This window comes from Dysidea avara, chromosome 8 (genome assembly GCF_963678975.1).
Source record: "Dysidea avara chromosome 8, odDysAvar1.4, whole genome shotgun sequence".
Classification (NCBI taxonomy): domain Eukaryota; kingdom Metazoa; phylum Porifera; class Demospongiae; order Dictyoceratida; family Dysideidae; genus Dysidea; species Dysidea avara.
Genome location: NC_089279.1, coordinates 19366068 through 19385910, shown reverse-complemented (window position 1 = coordinate 19385910; position 19843 = coordinate 19366068). Strand labels below are relative to the sequence as shown.

Genomic DNA, 19843 nt, shown 5'->3' with positions numbered 1-19843 from the left:
GTGGAAGCAATGTTGGTGTCTATGTCATTAATGTACAGTAGAAACATAAGCGGTCCAAGGACAGTGCTTTGGGGAACTCCTCACAAAACTTAGATGTACATCCTTCAACAGAAACTATAATGCAAGATCCCACCAACAGTAGTGATGTGTTTATGGGGTTCAAGATTGACACACCACAGATGTAATATACAATTCCAAGATCCGGCTCTTGACTTGGCCTGTTCCAACAGTATGGAACTTCAATAATCTATAGTGTATGTATTTTCAAAATGTGTATTAATTTATGGAGATCCAACTACATGTAGCAAGTGTGTGATTGAGATACTCTAATAGTACAGTCACCCTATTAGAGCATCAGTTTGTATACAGGTTTACTTTTTAACGTAAATTATATTGTTATTTCATTGTGTTCTATTATTGTAAAAATGATGGGTTTTATTCATTTGGTGCTATTTTTGTTGTTGAAGAAAAAAAAGCACAGGACTTCATAGCTACCACCAACTGTATACTTTGTAGATATAATGGCCTGAATGGATGAAGCACTTGTTCATCACACTTCTTCCTGACCAAGTTGAAGAACTACTAAAGTAGCTAACTCCTGTGTCACTCCGTATCTCAAACTGCCAAGGTTATATGAGCCATTGATCTAATATTTCAGAGAGTGCAGGTTCTTGCACTAGTCCAGACGTGATACCTCCAGAAGTATGCAGTATCCAATAGAGAGTTGAGCTACAAATTAATCACCCTGTGGAGAGTTTAATTACAAACAGTCACCCTGTAAAGAGTTCAACTACATATAATCAGTAGGAAATTCAGCTACAAACAAATTATGAGAGTTTAGCTACAAACAAGTCATCCAGTAGAGAATTCAGCCACAACAAGCCACACTAGAAAATTTAGCTACAAACCAATCACTCTGTGGAGAGTTCAGCACATGCATCTTCAGCTAGAAATATGTTACCAGTAGAGAGTTCAGCTACAACCAAGTCATACAGTAGAGAGTTCAGCTACAGAAACACTGTAGAGAGTTCAGCTACAAACCAGCTACCCAGTAGAGAGTTCAGTTACAAACAAGTCACCCAGTAGAGAGTCGAGCTACAAAAAAATCACCCTGTGTAGAGTTCAGCTACAAACAAATCACTCTGTAGAAGGTTCAGTTATAAGCTAGTCAGCCAGCAGAGAATTCAGTTACAAACAAGTGATATAGTAGAGAGTTCAGCTACAGAAAGTCACACTATAGAGAGTTCAGCTACTAATAAGTCACCCTTTATGGAGTTCAGCTACAAACAAATCCCCCTCTAGAGAGTTCAGCTACAAAAATGTTACCTGTAGAGAGTTCAGATATACAAACAAGTCATCCAGTCAGTTACAAAAAGTCACATGTAGAGAGCTCAGCTGCGAACAGATCATCTAGTAGAAGGTTCAGCTTCAAACAAGTCATCCTGCAAAGAGTTCAGCTACAAGCTAGTCACCCAATACAGAATTTAACTACACTTGTAGAGTGTTCAGTTACAAACAGGTTACCCAGTATAGAGTTCAGCTACAAACAGGTCACCCTCTAGAAAGTTCAGAGAGTTCACCTACAAACAAATACTCTATATTATATGGAGACAAAAAAAAACTATCGAGTAGAGAGATCAGCTATGAAAAATCACCTTGTGAAGTTCAGTTACAAACAAATCACTTGTATGGAGTTCATTTACAAAAAAGTCACCAAGTAAAGTGTTCAGCTACAAACAAGTCAATCAGTAGAGAGTTGAGCTACAAACAAATCACCCTGTTTAGAGTTGAGCTACAAACAAATCACCCTGTAGAAAGTTCAGCTATAAACTAGTCACCCAGCTAGCAGAGAATTCAGTTGCAAACAAGTCACATGTGATATAATAGATACTTCTGTATAAGCTGTGCAATAAATTAAAGTAACTATAGTAATATAACTAGTTTTACGTACAAGGATTGACTGTCCAAAATTACAACAAGTTGGATAGTTACATTCTGTTGGCCTGTTGAGAAAAGTTTATTATATAAAAAATTGCACAATTATAAAAAAATGTATGTTCAACTCTACAACTGCTTTACACCTTCCTGTAGTAAAGAAAAAAGGGAAGTAAAAGGAAGCCCCAAAGCTGGCCATAGGCCAGTTTTGGAGTATGCAAATACAAAAAAAGTGATATCTAATCCAAAACAACCAAGCTGCAAAAAAGGGTGTGCCCCTAAAAATAGGAAGAGACGCCATTTATTTACCATCACAGCCATTTCTTGGCCACCAACTTGGATTTCACATCATGGCTTTATGGGGGGCCGCACCCTTTTTTTACTGCTTGGCTGTTTTGTTATACACATTATACTGATATATACTGCAACTAATTGTCTTAGGATTCATGCAGTCTAAAGTAGCTAGTTCCTGACTGTATTATTAGAGTAACTATCCCAATCTTAAGTGAAAGAGATGGGAGCTTCAGCCCATACTCCATGCACTCCTACAGTATATTTTAAATTAGCCCTATACAATTGTAAAGCTGTATGTTTGCTACTGACACAAAGGTATTTCATTTTATAAGAAACTATGCTGGAAAGACCATAAACTCTCCTAAACTTGCTATTTGAGTGGTTACTATAGCACCTATACCTTGGAACAACACATTGCTGGCTCTTTCTATGTTAGTGATGTTCTAATTAACAGTGTACATCTCACAACAGCTACCTAAAGTTCCACGAACACAGAGGTTGCTGCAAAAGGCCCTGGGAAATTATTCAGTAATCTTTTGAATACTTGAAGCCTGACATGTTGGTGAAATTGTTTATAACATTAGCATGTCCTACACTTGACCCTGAAATGGATCATTATTTCTTTTAGACCAGAGAAAAGTTGAAAAGGTATAACATAAAGCTACTCACTATTAATTTTACTGATTGTTGGTGATAAATCCTAAAAGCTCATAGGGATTTTATTCTATTATACAAAGTTCTAAACAAATATTTTTACTCAGACCTTGATACTTGCTTTACCTATGCTAACACCATTACAAAGGGACGTCAATTTAGGTAATTTCAAGATTAAGATCTGATTATATATATCAAAACACACGGTAGTGTGTCGTGCGACCTGTCAACGCACCAATGGTCTGGGCAGACCATTTATGCTGTCACAAATGGTCCGGCCGGACCACTTGTGTTTACATAACTGGTCCCCCCGGACCACGCGAATTTTTTTTGGACACACTTCTGACTTAGAAAATTTTTCATGTTTTGTGAACTTACCGTTTTTCTTTGTTTTACGGAAAGCAACATTATTATTATTTATTACAGGTAATTTATAAGGCTAAACAGCCTGTTACACGTGATCAACAGGTAAAAAAAGTACAAGTAGACTAATTACATACATTTATACATAGTGTTAGATGAATATTGGTCAATCAATTTCTTAAAATCATCAACTGATACTGCACATGCTACTGTTTGCGGAGAAGGAAAAGGTCACACTGAAACTATTAGCCCCTGTGTATTAAGTGTGTTGGTCGTCTTCAAAGATGTTGTGAACAACGGATGAGACCTACCTGGATGGACATATCTTCCCTGCCACCCGCCTGTTATCTCACAATACTGGAGTGACTCATCGCTGAAAACTTCGATCGAGTGAAGGCTAAGGTGGAGGCATGAAAGGGTAGAAGGACACTTGTAAGAAGTTGTCACAAGTTGGGAACTGAATGTATAGTATGTGACTGTAATATCCTTGTTTGCTGTATACACTCTGAGAGTGAAACTACCTATAGCTATCTTGTATTTGAATTAAATGTCATTATGTATGTATCCAGGTTGTACCACAGTAGTTTGTTTGTTCTGTGTAAAGTTAACATCATTTTCATTACAGTATGTACCGTAGTATTCTGTGATTAAATAAAGTTTGCAGTTTGCTAGCCTTTTCATGCTTACAGTATGAAAAGGCTAGCACTTGTTTTAAGACATTCCAAATAAATTCTGTTTTCCATCCACCACCCGCATCTCTTTATTTAAGATGTTCCATTGTTCCGTATTCTTCCATTATTTTCTGCATACTGTACAGGCTTAATAAAATTGGTTTTGCAAGGTTTGCCAGCTCACATGTCAGAATGTTATCACTGTTCATGTTTGTGTTATTCTTGCAATGTAAATGATGAAGGTACAAGCTGAAAATGTTATTACATTGTTTGCTATGGCTGTACGTATATGGAAATAATAACTTGAGAAGCTGCCAATTTCATAATAGAAATATATGGACCACCTGCTAAGAGAAACAGAGAATTTATTTGGAGTGGCCTTACTAGCTTCATTCAACGTCTGCAAAATACAAATGGGATCCACTCTGTAAGAGTTTTAAATATTGTGTTGTGCCACATCTTTGGCTCTTAGAAGAATTTTGTTTTTGTTCTACAATTGCACTGCACCCTTGAATACTGCTTTGTGAATTCATGTTACTGATGCTGTTATTCTTACCAACATTGTAAGTGCCTTCATCATTTGGGTTACATTTTGTCCAGGTTTAGTGGATCTCATCCGCTTTTGAATAATTATTGGAATGACCAAATTAGCTAGTAATAATAGGAATGACCAGGAATAAATCCCAGACCAGCAGACCAGGTAGTGACTTGATCCACAGACTTATTGCAGTATCCATGATCAATGTTAATACTAACCTGTTACCAAACATCATGCCAATAGCTATCTATAGCTATCCAGTCTGCAGTTATGAATCATCAAATTTGGAAGACCTATTTCACAATGTGGTCACATAATGGGCATTCAAAGGTAGCATATTGCCTCGGAATGTAATTTGCTTAGGCTGACCGTGGTCATGAAATTATAACTGTTTTGGCTTTCTACCCAAAACAAGTCAGCCATCGACCAGACCATGGAACAAGATTGTTATTTATGTTGAAGAAAAGTAACATTTACTCCTAACTTAGAGCTGGGCGATATACCGGTACGTATCGTAGGAGAAGGTATTTTAATGATACCATTACCGTACCGGATGAATTTAGAAAATACCATCTAGAGTTAGATGACAACTGATTCATAGCATCATCCTGCTATTTCTTGCCATTACCAATGTGAAGATACTTTGCCAATGTAAAAGATTACCTTCTAGTTGCATTAAAGTCATTTTAGCATGTTTCACCAACCTTCTATCACCCTTTCCAAAACAAAATTTACTTTATTCATTAAACTTTTAAAATACAGTCCATACCGTGGTATGTATTTGTATCGTGATATTTTCTATAATACCGTACTGACCTTGATAAATCTCATACCACCCAGCTCTATCCTAACTACTTAACTTTACTACTCAAAATTTAGATTTAAATCACACAGTTATACTTTAGACCACATGTAATTATTGTTGAAGGCCTTGGTTTGATAATTTATATGGACTATCAATATAATTGGCAAGAATAAGTCAAATCATTGTACTGGCTATTTCACCAACAAAGGAAGAACCACCACGTCCATCTCTTTCCACCCAATAATCAAACATGTGAGGGTAACGATGAGACCAAAAAATGTAATCAACTGTCAGCCAACCATTGGAGACGTGTGCATACACATTGAGTTCAGCTACACATTTGAAGATAAGATGAACATCATTGTAAGGTTTGGTTGGATATTGAGGTCATGCTGCACATCTACCAATTAGTTGATACTTATTTGAGGTCTTACTGACCCACACTACTTTTATAGATTAAAAAAAAAAAATTCTTGCCCAAATGTGACAAGATTTGCAAAAGGGGTCTTCCGCACACATCCGATTCTCTAAACTTGGGAGACCATAACTTAGTGTTCAGTTAACATATAAACCTCCAACCATTAAGCTATGTCAGTACTCATTACTGACCAAATTTCAAGTCAATATCTTTTTCCAATCTTAAGTTATTAATCGTCAAATTTGGTAAATTGGAGGTGTGTGGAAGACTCCTTTTCACAAATCTGGTCACATATATTGATTTGCAATATCTGATTGGATCTACCAAATCTGACCAGTTGGCACAACCTGCAATTCTGGTATACTACCCTGTAACTTGATTGCTACATCCATACATAATTTCCCTTGCTTCACTTGAACAATACATTCAGCTGCCTTTGTACAAGGCTGTTAAACGTAAGATGTCTTCAAGCAGCCTGATTGATTTGAAGGTATAGATGGACACAGCTTTGTCATTTTTGAACACTTTAATGTGATACCTTAGAATTTCACAAGCATGTACGTATGTACGTGAGCTAACAAATCTAGTCACATATATTAATTACTACATCGACGTTAAGAATATTCTACGAGTCAATGATTATTATGTACAACATTATATAATGTAGTATACTCTTAGCAGCTTTTTAAAACATGTGATAGCATTTACTTTTCCTAGTACACTATTTTGCAGACCTCATACACACACTCAAGTTATCTCATGTATGCATCTACAGTAATGCGTTAAGTATTGTACTGGCTTCTTGTGTATATGCGACTGGCCCTTCATGGTTTTCCAGCTCACTAAACATCATTTCCAACAAAGCCATGGTTATAGAAGTGCCAAAACTATAGAAACCAGACTCTCCAGTCCCAATGTGGTGGTCTATTTAGCCAGCAATTCAAAAGATGAGTTTAATTTTGTGTTCGTGGAAACCAAATCAGTATGTGAACATGACAAGTACATACATACACAGTGATAACTTATAATTTTTAATATAGTAATACTCATGCTAAGTAACAAACATAGTTAAGGTGTACTTGACAACCTCATTGAGACCACCTCATTATAGTGACGATGTCAAGTATGTCCCTAGTTAAAGATGTACTGCATGACCTCATTAATAAGACTACCTCATTACAGTGACCACATTGAGTAGCTAGGTCCCAAACATAGCTAAGGTATACTCGACAAGCTCATTAATAAGATTATCTCATTTAAAGTGACCAACTCAAGTAGGTCCCAAACATAGCTCATGTGTATTTTAAGACCTTGTTGAAAGATCACCCCATGATATAACATCCATGTTAATTAGGTCCCAAGCCTTAAGTATAATTATATACTTCATGAATAATACAAGTACCATTTTATGTAGCTAAACACCACCACACCTTTAACAAAGGCTGAATTTGAGCAGTGTCATAATATTAAAAAAACATTGTTTTATACTGAGTAGTGGTCAAATTTGAATAGCTGTTGCATCAATTTTGTGAACAAGTGTAATAAATGCCAACACAAGTACAGTGAAACCTCTATAACCTGATGCTCAAAAGATTGTATATTTTATTAAGGCTAAATCTGAACTAAAATTATAATCAAGGTTGTTTGACTATCAAGGTAAAGTGTTAAATGATTCGGGGATGTTCCCACAGTGGTCGGGACCGGCTGCCACTGAATTACCACAATATTGCCACCACTACTCACCATTATACCAACTGCTACATATTCACCACTAGCTTATGCAAGTATATAGCTAAGGCCACTCTAAATAAATTCTCTGTTTCCCATCCTGGACTCAAGCATATTTACATGTGGGCGATTGGCAGCTTTTCAAGCCATTGTTTGCCTAGTACAACCATAAAAGCATGCATAAGCTTGTTTCTTCCTTTTTAAGTTGCAAAAATAGCACAAACGTGAAATTTGTGCTGACTTGATAGCGCTGCTGACACTGTTTCAATATGGCTTTTACTGTGTCTGTCAGTATGCAAGAATAACGGGAAAATAATGTAAGAATATGGAACAGTTAGAGCTGACAGTAACTAGATACAGGAAACAGAGAATTTATTTGGAGTGGCCTAAGGTCCCACACTAAATCCTCTGGGCGTAACCTTGTTTCTTGTATTCTGAACCTGGGTACATCAGGGGCGGATCCAGGGGGGGTTCAAAGGGGTCCATGGAACTCTCTTACTCGAGATACTCTAATAGAGCAGTCAAGACCGAGATACTCTAATAGAGCAGTCAAGATCGAGATACTCTAATAGAGCAGTCAAGATCGAGATACTCTAATAGAGCAGTCACAGTATTCTTAAGGAAAGCAGTGTAGCAGGCTACATGTGGAGTTATAAATAAGGAAATATAGTTGGTCTATGGTGAGGGGTAGCTATTGTCAGCAGGTAATAACCTTCTTTTTTTTGGTCTTTGACTTACAGCTATGCTGAAGTTACAATTTCAGAGTGGAACCCCCCTTTTATAAAGTCTGGATCCGCCCCTGGTTCCTTGATGACTGATGGAACAGGCAGTACAGTGTTAGACTACTGGATAACAGATGTGTCCAATAACAAAAGGTTTCACTGTAGTGGAGCTCCACAGATGCTATAGCAAAAAAAACAAGTAACAATATTTTCAAATCCACTGAGTAGCTACATATTGCAAAATTAATGACATGCACGCAGACCTTCAGTTCTGGTCGCTGTAAAGATAACATAAACATTTAGATACCCAGAGTCTACCATCACAGCTCTCAATAGTCACATACCACACATTCAGTTCCCAACTGTTGTTATTACTTGTGACACCTTCTTACAAGTGTCCTTCTATCCTTTCATGCCTTCACCTTGACCTTCACTCGAAGTTGTTGTTGCTGTTATTATCTACTTTACCAGTTAGGCACTGGAGGGTGTACACAGAAGGAGAGCCTGTCACAGTCGAGGTGTTTACCCATAGCCTAGCGGTTTTCAGCGAGTGACGCCAGTGTTGTGAGATGACAGGCGGGCGGCAGGGAAGAAATGTTTATCTCGTCCGTTGTTCACAACATCTTTGAAGACGACCAACACATTTACAGAGGGGCGAATAGTTTCAGTGTGACCTTTTCCTTCTCCGCAAACAATGTTGCTTTCCGTAAAACAAAGAAAAACGGTAATTTCACAAAACATGAAAAATTTTGTAAGTCAGAAGTGCGTCCAAAAAAAAATTCGCCCGGGCCTGGGACCCAAGTAGCCCCGGTTCTGGCTACGTCTCTGCACGTCAAAGAGACATGACTGAAACCGTGTACAGTAATAGCTATATATAGCTATAGCAATTATAGTTTGGTATAGGCGCCAACTTCTTCAGCAACTATCTGTAACTTTGTGGAAGTACAATGCGAAGATAGTAGCTACTCCGCCAGTATATTCGCTAACTGCTGAGGACGAACTGTCTCCAGACTTTGGTTAAGTTGGTAGTACGAAGTTCGTAGTTGCTATTCGTCCGGTCCCGGAGCAACAGTTATTCCTGAAATTAGGTTAGGTAATCCTAAGGCTGCAGCACATGTTGCTGTCAGACCTTCAGTGCTGGTCACTGTAAAGTGCTAATAATAAATACTTTAGGTTGAAGGAAGAAAATCCATCCCTCCTGGAGGAAGACTGAGTGTGGCCCCGACTAGACATTGGGTGACCTGCAGTTCGAATCCTGGGGTTGGAGGGATTTTTTTCCCTTACTTTGGCCCCTTTTCTGTTACACCTTTTCAGTCAGTAAGTGAAGTCATTAGGTCTAAGTCCCTGAAATTAGGTTAGGTAATCCTAAGGCTGCAGCACATGTTGCTGTCAGACCTTCAGTGCTGGTCACTGTAAAGTGCTAATAATAATAAAATTCTTCCGACACTCATCACGTGATCTATAATTTACTCACGTGATCTATTGTTTACCGCGAGATTTACCGCGAGATTTACCGCGTGGTGGCTGTCAAGGATTTCCCAGGCAGGTGATGACCAACACAAGCTCCGATATACAAGTAGGAAGTCAATTTGGGTCATTTTCAGCCTTAGAACAGGAGATAAAAAATTATCAGAAGCGGCATTTTGTTCAGTTTTCTACTAGAGACAGCAGAACGATTAAAGCAGCCAAGCAGAGAGCACCCAATAGAACCTTTAACCCCAGCTTGGTCTATTCTGAAATCACCTATTGTTGTGTTGAAGGAGGAAAGAAGTACAAAAGTGAAAGCAAAGGAGAGCGCCCTAACCAACTGTAAGTTGCCATCATGGCTCTCGGTGGCTATTCACTGTGCACATCATTTTTGCTACTGCAAGTAGCTATCATAGTTTGCGTGTGAGTGAGAGTGAGAGAAAGAGACACACAGCTGTATTGTGTATGACATAATCATGATAGAATAACTAGTTTCTGCTGGGCAAATTAGTTTGCATCTGAGTGAAAAATGCTGTAAATTACAGGCCACCTTTATTTCTTTCTGTCCACATCAGTGTTTATACACCTATCCCCCCTCCTAGGCATACATGGGAGAATAGTGGGGGTTTGATCTAATTTGAACTTAAAATTTATCCCACTAGTGACTTCAAAAATGTCAAGTGGTTGCCTCCTTTAGAATTTATTTGCAGAAGGAAGAAAAAGTAGCTAGTCTTGAGTAGTGAACTCTACTTTAGAGTTCTTAAAGCGAATTCAGGTTTATTTGATTTGTACTTGCAAGGTACAATAATGCAGATCGTTTGTGGAATTTGTGTAAGCACATAAAATTTGAAGAGTGATTGAAAATCTTTTAATAGTCAAGTGCTGTTATCCTTCTTCCATAGATATCTATCTTGATTTGGACTAGGGCTGAAATAAATGTCCAAATGCACTCTCCGAAGCTTCTTTTAGAAATGCTACCGAAGCTTCGAAGATGTAGTGTCAGCAATTAATGAACACAATTGATGGTTATTAGTTTGTATACTGTAGTACAAGCTCTCACTTTGTTACAGCTCTAGCAGAACCACTTTTAAACTCTATAATTATACCAACATGTAATACAAGTTGCCCACTAAAGTTTTATACTCAAGGAACTACGTAGTTTAACATGCTAGTATCCATGGTAACAAAGCTTTGGAAGGTTAAAGCAGTAGTCGAATGTTGTGAAACCGAACAAAGGTTCGAAGTTTTGAACCATTTGTCTCAGCCCTAATTTGGACTATACAGTAAATAAATATGTTTTATCGTAAGGCAAGAAATTTAATTGCAAAATTAGTTAGACAAAGTTAATTGTTAGTCTCTCATTCCCATTCACATTGCTATTTCCCACCTCATCACAGAAAGTTTACCGAAATGGTGTCTCAGTGCAGCCTCTTGGCATCTTTAAAGTTTGTAACTAGCTATATAGAACAGACAAGAATTTTGCATTCTGAGTCATGTGAGATATCCAACTAGACTACAAAAATATAACTCAATCTGTCCACTTGTAATGTTGCAAAGAGGATGACAACTTTATGGTGCCTTATTTATTATTTAAATGCATTTTTGTTTTAGCACTATTAAAAAGGATTGCCCAGCTGAGATCAAGATACGGGCATCACAGGATGGAAGGCACCTGGTAGTGACTTCAATCAACTCCAACCATAATCATAAACTTAGCAAGGTCAGTCATTTTACTTTGGCTTGTTATCGTATTTGCAAAAGGGTATATAGTGATCCGGGTATGACCAGATTAATTTGGAAGAGTAGTAGATCCTAAGCAAAATCTGAAGTTAAATTTCCCATCTTCCCAGGATTATGATGCATTTATTCCATACATTATTCAGAATATCATTCATAACAACCAAAACATAACTAGATTAGTACTCGAATAACTGGGTGTGGCTCCATGTTAGCATAACTTACAACAAACTTGATGGCACACTATAGTTATGTACAAACAACAACACGATAAGTGGGGGTAGTTCCATGCATATACCTGTAGAGCAGCACATTTTTCAATAAGTGGGTGTGGCTGTACATATCCCCAAGAATAACAAAATGCATTCTTGAATCGTAAGGTGGTGGGTGGCTCCTAATTTGTCATTGCATGTGATTTCATTCATGTATTCTATGAAGCATGAGAGACCCACTTGACCCAAGCAAAATATGACCCGAATGTCCCAGATAATCTGAATGACTCAACCCACTTACAATGCTGATGGATAGTGTTTTGACGCTGCAGTTTGTATGAGAAAGCTCTAGATTGCATTTTTACTGTGATCATCTTGTTTCATGCTTTAGGTGTTATTTGGACATTATCCCCAGCAGAGGCGACTAGATGTTACTTTACAAGATGAGGCTACCACCATGGTAGTAGAATTAAAAGCGGATAAGAAACTAGTGCAACAACATATGTCGGCGAAGAGTGGAAATGTGGTGATACTGAAGGATATACATAATTTAGCCACTCGTGCGCAAGCAGCAACAGACAAAAGCAAAGCCTTAGAAGACGCTATACAGGAATTAAAGAAGTCCCCAGGTTGGTAATAGTATTGATTTAAAATAACTTATTAACTTTTTGTAGGTGCAATAGTTGAAGTCACGGTAAATGATGATAACGTGTTATCTGGAATTTATTTTCAAGATGCTTATATGGTTGAAAACTATAAGCGATTCCCAGAGATGTTGTTCATCGATGCAACACACAAACTGAATGAACTCAGAATGCCCTTATATGTTTTACTAGTTGAAGATGGAAATGGAGAAAGTCAGATTGTATCACTGTGGTTGGTTGCAAATGAAGATGCAGTTACCATTACAGCAATGGCATTGATATTCAAGAACCACAATAAAGATTGGGTAAGAACACTAACCATCATGTCCGACAAAGATTTTACGGAAAGAAATGTGCTTCTGCAAGAGTTCCCCGGTGCTAAATTGTTGATATGCTTGTATCATGTTTTAAGGACCTTTCGGAGAGAGATCACCAGTAACAAAATGGGCATTACAGCAGCAGAGAGGTCACATGTGCTAGACATCTTGCAAAGAATGTCATATGCTACTAACGAAGAAGCCTATTTTAGTGCTTACGAAGAATTAAAACAAACTAAGCTCAAAATAGTGCTGGATTATTTCAATGACAATTGGCATGAAATAAGAGATGAGTGGGTGTGTGGCTTAAAAGATGAGAACTTTATGTTTCAAAACCATACCAACAATCGTGTGGAGAGCATTAACCAGAAGTTGAAGTCTGTTATGTCAAAGTTTGCACGTCTCCCTCAGTTTTGCCGTGAATTGTTGAAGGTTCTGTCAAGTCTTCATGTAGAACGAGACCACAGAGCCATTACACTATTTCAGAAGACTCCTTCCCAGCCATTTCCTAAAGGTTCTGTCAAGAGTCAGTACATGCAGGTGGTCACTCCCTTTGCCCTCTCTTACATAGTAAAGCAGATTGATTTGGTTAGTAAGGTTACGTTGAAACCAGAGGAAGGTGATACATACGAGTGTGAATCATCAAGCAAAATTCACATTTCTGCATCTTCAGAAGATTGTAATTGTTCTTTTAGAAAAGCAATGCAGCTGCCGTGTAAGCATATATTAGCCGTTTGCCAAAAGTCTAATTTGCCACTGTTCCAGCCTGCATTGTGTGCGGAGCGTTGGACACTAGAGTACTACAGATCAAGCCAGCTTATTTTACAGGATCAGAGTGTTTACGGATGGAGATTCTATCCCTGTTAGCATGGTTACACAGCCAAAGCGTGCAGTGCTTTCTCAGCATGAGAAGTCTAGGAAAGCGAATAGGATTACTCAGAGATTGGCTACGTTGGCATCGGAAGTATCCATGAAGGACTTCAACTCAAGGCTTGCTTGTTTAGAAGAGATTGCAAAAATTTGGGAACAAGGGGATCATGTGTCAGTGGAATGTTGTGATGGAGTAGAAAGTATAGCTAATGATGGTTAGTTATAAAAATTTTGTGGAAGTTAGTTACCTGGCTAAGACACTGATAATTATACACCTTGAAATTTTGTATGTCTACAGTACAATCGTGCTCAAGTTGTAGAATACCGTGAAGGTATATACTGTTGTAGGAAAAAAATGTCTCACTAATTTTAGAGCTGGTGGCACCCCCATAAAGCTCTGTTTGTGATTGATTAGTAACCTAATAATTAAAGATGAGAACTTGAATATTCATTGTGATGAATACTCTGTTAGAGTGAATATTTTTCAATTTGAGCTTTGGTGTACTAATTCTATATTAACACTTTTGAAATTGCCACCAAGTCACGTGTAATTACTCACATGATCACTCATAAAATTTACTGTACTGTATTTAGGGATCGTGGATGTTCGAGGCTCATCTATTAGAACATTTTGCAGAATTGTTTATGGATAATTAACACAGAAACATCTTTAAGGCAATTATAACCCTCAACCCATTTCTAACAATTTTATTAATTACTCTATGCTAGGTGCTACCTGATTAATTACTTCTAATTTTCATACTCAAAAAGTCAATATTATGTACATTGAACTTATAATTTGTGTGATATTTTAGATGATTTGAGCACTGTTGATGCTTTAGATGAGATAGCTAATGTGGAGGATCATGGTGCGAATGAACACCACGACAGTGACCATGACGACACACCTGATGATATATCCATTGCAGAAGAAAATGAAAGAAGTGCTGCAAGACAAGATTCTACAAACGAACAAAGTTATGAGATTTCCCTTCATGACTATCCAGAAGTGTCTCAAAGTGTTACTATGAAACAGCATATTCAAACAGATCCATCTGATGCTACTACTGTTGTTGAGTCTCTCGATTGTTCTGGAGGTACATGCATACCTTATTTAATTCATCAGTGCATGCATACTACTTTTTTCATAGCCATAGACATATCTACCGTACAGCTACCTAGTGCCATGAAGAAAAGGGGAAGACCGAAAGGTGGAGATTTGACGGTTGTTGGCTTACCAAAGAAGAAGAAAGCATTTAACAAGCCTGTTGCATTCCTTAAGATGCATCCTAGAGATCAAGAGAGAGGTATAATGTTATGTAAAATGTTAATGTAGGTTCCCCAACAACTCAACATAATGGAAATGACCAGCACGTATTAAATCCTTTTTTATGTTTGAGTGAATGAGTACAAAGAAAATCTAAATTTGTCTTCTTGGTTTTTGCCTTTTAATTTATTTTAGTGCTATAGAACACCCACTGCCATCTCTACCACGTGTTATTTTACTACCAGCATAAAGCAATTACCCAAAGCATGTAATTAAGCATATACTCAAAGCTTTGTGTGTCAATGCCAGGTTTGTCAGTTATAGTCAAATTATACAGGTGGCAGAGTGAAGTTGATGGAGAGTACGTGTTGATATTTGAAGTAAACTCATCAGTCTCCACCCAGATATTGAAAAATCCATAGTATGTCAAGGATAATGAAGCCACTGGATATCTGTTTTGATTTAACATCCAACACTTTATACGTAATTTATGTTAGGAGTTGTGATCAAATATAGCATGCTGGCATGTATTAAAGGAGAAGATGTCTCACTTTGAAGTCTCACTTTGCTCACTCAAAATAAACTTTGTGACTGATGTCTTATAAAATTTTTTTTTTCAGCCAATAATGGTTAAAGCAAGTTGGTTAATGATTGAGTACTATTAATGATGTAATATTACAAGTTAATTTTCCACATGCATGCCTTCTGTTATATTACAGTTTGTTTGGTACATATACAGGTGTATTGTGAGTTCTTCACCACTGTACACAACATAAGGCACACATTTACTTTAGGATTAAGGAAGAAAATCCATCCCTCCTGGAGGAGACTGAGTGTGGCCCCGACTAGACATTGGGTGACCTGCAGTTCGATTCCTGGGGTAGGAGGGATTTTTTTCCTTACTTTGGCCCCTTTTCTGTTACACCTTTTCAGCTATAAGTCACTAAGTCTAAGTCCTTGAAATTAGGTTAGGTAATCCTAAGGCTGCAGCACATGTTGCTGCAGACCTTCAGTGCTGGTCACTGTAAAGCATTAATACAATACAAGTACAATACAATTTTCTCTAAACACGTGTACACTCCTTGTGTTAAAATTCAAGCATTTGTGAGTTATTCGTATTTATTCTATGGTTTATGAGACATGTGAGATGTGACTTAAAACATACAGACTTCTTTCTTCTAAATATTCAGGGGGCAGAGTTCAACAAATTATAATTCCACCCAAAGTATAGCTGAGTAATAAAATCCCTGAAATTTGTTTATTACGTAATTGAACTTTTTAAGATAACCTGATTTCCATGCGCACAAAATCAAACTGACGTTTTTAGGATAGCTAATCTACTAGACTATCATTTCCCACTGTGTCCTTGTCTGAGTTGTGACGAGTCTGGTTTTTTCATCAGACCCTGTAGAAGCCACAAGTAGTTGCTTGGTGTCATTCAATGGCCATGGCTCTGCTGGAACAGTGTTATGTGTGACTTGTCAGTCTTGTCCTTTATCATTTGGAAGTACAAGGAGAGTCCGTAGAGAGTCAAACGTGGACCTCAGTAGTACAATCATCGTGGACCTCAGTAGTACAATCATCTTTGACACTTCATTTGCCCCTATATAAAGCCCTCCCAAGTCCACCACACCTGTGATATCAATGCCTCTTGAAAAACAGTCTGTAAAAAACTTATACACCCACAGCTTATAAATGGTGTAAATTCTTTTACTTGCATACCACAATACTAACAAAGCTTTGTACGTGGAAGCTGGGTTTTGTCAAATGCATGCATGCAGTTACATAATTTATTGTTACTGTATGCTTTCAGTGTATATACCTATATTTCTGCTTGAAATTTTTCATGGAAACATGATCTGTGTATTCTAAATTTGTGTATTCTAAATTGCTAAACATGGATGCATGTACTTTCATTTTCCTTTGTTTAGCAATGCTGGAATGGTTTGTCTCCAAGTCTTCTGTTGTCAAGGCCATGAACGAAGGCTTACCCTTAAGTGAAGATGAGATTGAATTTAGACCCATGATGTTACCAAGCACATGTATTGATGAGAATATTAACATATCTAGAATTAGAAAGTACTTCACCGATCTTTCATGGAGCAAGGTATTACAAGCCATTGAATCAAAAAGAAGTATGAAGTATTATTGCCTTGTGTGCGAATGTGATTTGGAGGAAGAGGAAGGATCACTGTCCATTTGCTGCGATGGATGTTTACAATGGGCACACTTGCGTTGTGCTGGATTAAAAGCAGTCCCAAAACAGAAGGAGTGGTTTTGCTATCTGTGTAGAAGTTCTGTGCATGCAGAACACCAATGCAGCAGAGGTGGAGTGTCAATACATAAACGTTTCTCAAAGCAAGACAACAAGAAATCCAAATTGAATAGATCACCAGCTGTTGCAACAGACAGCTGTATCACAGTTAGTTCAGATGAAGGTTCTCAAAGTGACAAAGAAGAAGCATTTAATGTCACCTCAGGGTCAAGGGTATTGTATTCTGATTTTGATATTCTTAAAAATCCCAATGGTTGGCTTAATAGACGATTAGTTAATGCTGGACAGGATTTGCTTAAAAAGAAATTCCCTCAATTTGGTGGTTTTTGAGATGTTGGGAAAATGCAAACAAACACTTTTGAGCAAGAAGATGGAGAGTTCATACAGGTATTACATTGTTATGAATCTCACTGGGTGTTGGTGACAAATAAGGATTGCAAAGAAAAGCAAGTCATGGTTTATGATAGCAATCGTAGTGGAGATGTTTCCTTGGACACGAAAAGAGCGATAGCTTCCATGATTAGGACATCACACTCATATTTCTTCTTGACATTTCAAGATGTTCAACAGCAGGATGGTGGCTCTTGTTGCGGTCTTTTTTCTTTGGCATTTGCCTATTCACTGTGCAGTGGAATTGATCCTGCCAAAATAGTATACAAGCAAACTGAATTTCGCAATCATTTTTTACAATGTCTAAAGAATAGAGCAATCGATAAATTTCCACAGGAAGATATAATGAAGGTTCCAGGCAAGGCAATACTGCGGAGAGTAAATGTTTTTTGTTTGTGTCGTTTACCTGATGGTGGAGATCCCATGATCAGGTGTTCTAAGTGTTCCAAGCCATTTCATCGTTCTTGCGTTACTTTTGATGATACTACATCCTCTGTGTGGTTTTGCTCTATTTGTACATGTGCTAGTGGTATTCGTTAGTGACTCAACAAACATAACAAACATCTTTGGAACATGTTTTTGTAACGAAGGTTTTAGGATTTTTCTACAATAGTAATTTGAACTAGCTTTGGGATTCAGGCACCTTATTATGAATAAAATATACATGTATCCTGGATGAGTTTCACTGCAATCAAAATCATACTGTAGCCAGAATGTGCATGGTCAGCTAATTACATAACTACATGAAGGGTAGTAACTGTAGCATCTTTGCATGGTCCATGCAGCAGCTGAGGTTCACCCCTAGCAGCCCAGTTGCAGTAGCTTATATAGCCAGAATCTACCCTAATATTCAACCTAAATTTCATGTAAGTCCATTTATCATTCAATAAATCACATCTGAATGTGAAAAGCTCTTGGAGGGGAGTGCCATTATGGCCGGAATTAAAAAATATCCCTTGACTGTTCTATTAGAGTATCTCAATCTTCCAAGAAAATGAATGAAGGGGGCCCATGTTTCGTCTGCAGATCCTTCTTTGGAGACGAATACAAGTTTAGGGAGCTACAAATTGCTTTGCAGTACTGCTTCAGCTATTACAGTGCTGCCGGCCAAATCATATCACGCGTGATGTAGGGGCCGGGTTCTTGATGGTAGATTTCCTTAAACCCCATTCTTACGCTCATGAATAAACGATAATCTACAATAAGTCCATCTCGGAGTTAATAGCACACATGATCCTCGAGGGCCACGTAATTCAGTGTAATTAATACCCCAACAGATCACGTGATGAGTGCCGGAAGAATAACTGTTGCTCCGGGACTGGACGAATAGCAACTACGTAAATGTACAAAATACGCATAACATGGTATAGAACAGGTAGGGGCGGAAGAAGTAGTTGATATGGAGGGGGCCCGGGGGGAGCTGGGATGACCCAAACTTAGTCTATCAGTCTCTGGTTTGGCATGGTGAGACAAAAAAAAAGTTTGCAACCAGCTGACAATAGCTGCCCACCTCACCAGCTACGCATTCATAGCTGATAAACTACATAAAAATCCTTACATAGCTCGCTACACACTGCTCTAATACTGTGACTGCTTTATTGATTAGAGTGACTACTCTATTAGCCGGAGTATCTCGATCTTTATCCGGCGGTTTTCAGCCCCACTCCAAGAAGGATAACTTCTGTGTGGCATAGATATTATATACTAGTGCGTAGTATATATATATCTATGGGTGTGGTATCATTCTCCCCCCTCAGCAGACCGAGGGGGGCGTTAGCCCCCTCCCCCCCATCCCTTTTCCGCCTATGACGTATGAGAACAGGTATACCGTAATTTGCTTTTTTTCATTGTAAATAATTTTCGTATGTACGAAAATTTCTTGCACGAAAATTTTTATAAAAGATTCAACTACTCTAATAGAACAGTCATTCACATAAATCATACGAAAATAATTTTACAACAAAAAAATTTATCACGAAAAATTTTTGCACGAAAATAAAGCAAATTACGGTATATTGCAAAGGTGGAAACACAATGGCGGATCCAGGATGGGGCATTTGGGGCAAATGCCCCCCCCTTCCTTCACCTTGTGGAGGTACCACTAGCCATACTCATGATTAAAATACTGACTTTGGTCAGGCCAAGATCACTTTATAAATCTCATGAAAATATGCACATTTTACTAGCATTTATTGCAAATTCACCCAGGAACCAAGGTCAAACTAGCTGTGAAATTGTCACTGAACACCTCGTGCATACTAAGCACCTCTAAAAATAACTATCATGCTGCTATTGTTCATTGTTTAAGACATCCAGAACCTTTTATACAGCTTTTAAGACTTCACAACCATCTGCAAAGGCCAAAATGACAAAAATCAGCAGTGAGATATTACTAAGAGGTAATTATTTGCTGCTTCAAAATGTAGCAACTAACAAGAGAATCTGGCTCTCCCCAACCTCCGCCTGTTTGTACCTCTCCCCTTGCCAGCTCCTGAATCCGTCCCTAAAGTGGGTGAAAAAGTTATGTCAACTGCAA

The 19843-nt window shown here is 38.0% G+C and overlaps 2 protein-coding genes across 3 annotated transcripts; both read left to right on the top strand.

Annotated features, from left to right (window-relative positions):
- The first annotated feature begins 9655 nt into the window (after positions 1-9655).
- LOC136264837 (zinc finger SWIM domain-containing protein 3-like) lies at positions 9656-13372 on the top strand. Its single transcript, XM_066059598.1, has 4 exons — positions 9656-9937; positions 11207-11315; positions 11936-12173; positions 12219-13372. Exons 1-4 carry the CDS (start codon positions 9678-9680, stop codon positions 13370-13372), a joined length of 1761 nt encoding a protein of 586 aa, XP_065915670.1. The 5' UTR covers positions 9656-9677.
- LOC136264603 (uncharacterized) lies at positions 13359-17438 on the top strand. 2 transcript variants are annotated; one of them, XM_066059376.1, is made up of 4 exons: positions 13359-13590; positions 14191-14472; positions 14527-14682; positions 16574-17438. In XM_066059376.1, the coding sequence occupies exons 1-4, from the start codon at positions 13374-13376 to the stop codon at positions 17245-17247; spliced, it is 1329 nt and encodes a 442-aa protein (XP_065915448.1). In that variant the 5' UTR covers positions 13359-13373; the 3' UTR covers positions 17248-17438. The 2 variants fall into 2 exon arrangements, with proteins under 2 accessions (XP_065915448.1, XP_065915449.1); XM_066059377.1 differs by lacking the exon at positions 16574-17438 and adding an exon at positions 14980-15186.
- The last annotated feature ends 2405 nt before the right edge of the window (positions 17439-19843 follow it).

Coding starts and splice junctions, on each gene's coding strand:
- LOC136264837 (XM_066059598.1), top strand. CDS start 9,678: ATGACCAACACAAGCTCCGATATACAAGTAGGAAGTCAATTTGGGTCA. Junction 9,938..11,206: donor GGAGAGCGCCCTAACCAACT/GTAAGTTGCCAT, acceptor TTTTTGTTTTAG/CACTATTAAAAAGGATTGCC. Junction 12,174..12,218: donor GGAATTAAAGAAGTCCCCAG/GTTGGTAATAGT, acceptor AACTTTTTGTAG/GTGCAATAGTTGAAGTCACG.
- LOC136264603 (XM_066059376.1), top strand. CDS start 13,374: ATGGTTACACAGCCAAAGCGTGCAGTGCTTTCTCAGCATGAGAAGTCT. Junction 13,591..14,190: donor AGAAAGTATAGCTAATGATG/GTTAGTTATAAA, acceptor GTGATATTTTAG/ATGATTTGAGCACTGTTGAT. Junction 14,683..16,573: donor TCCTAGAGATCAAGAGAGAG/GTATAATGTTAT, acceptor TCCTTTGTTTAG/CAATGCTGGAATGGTTTGTC.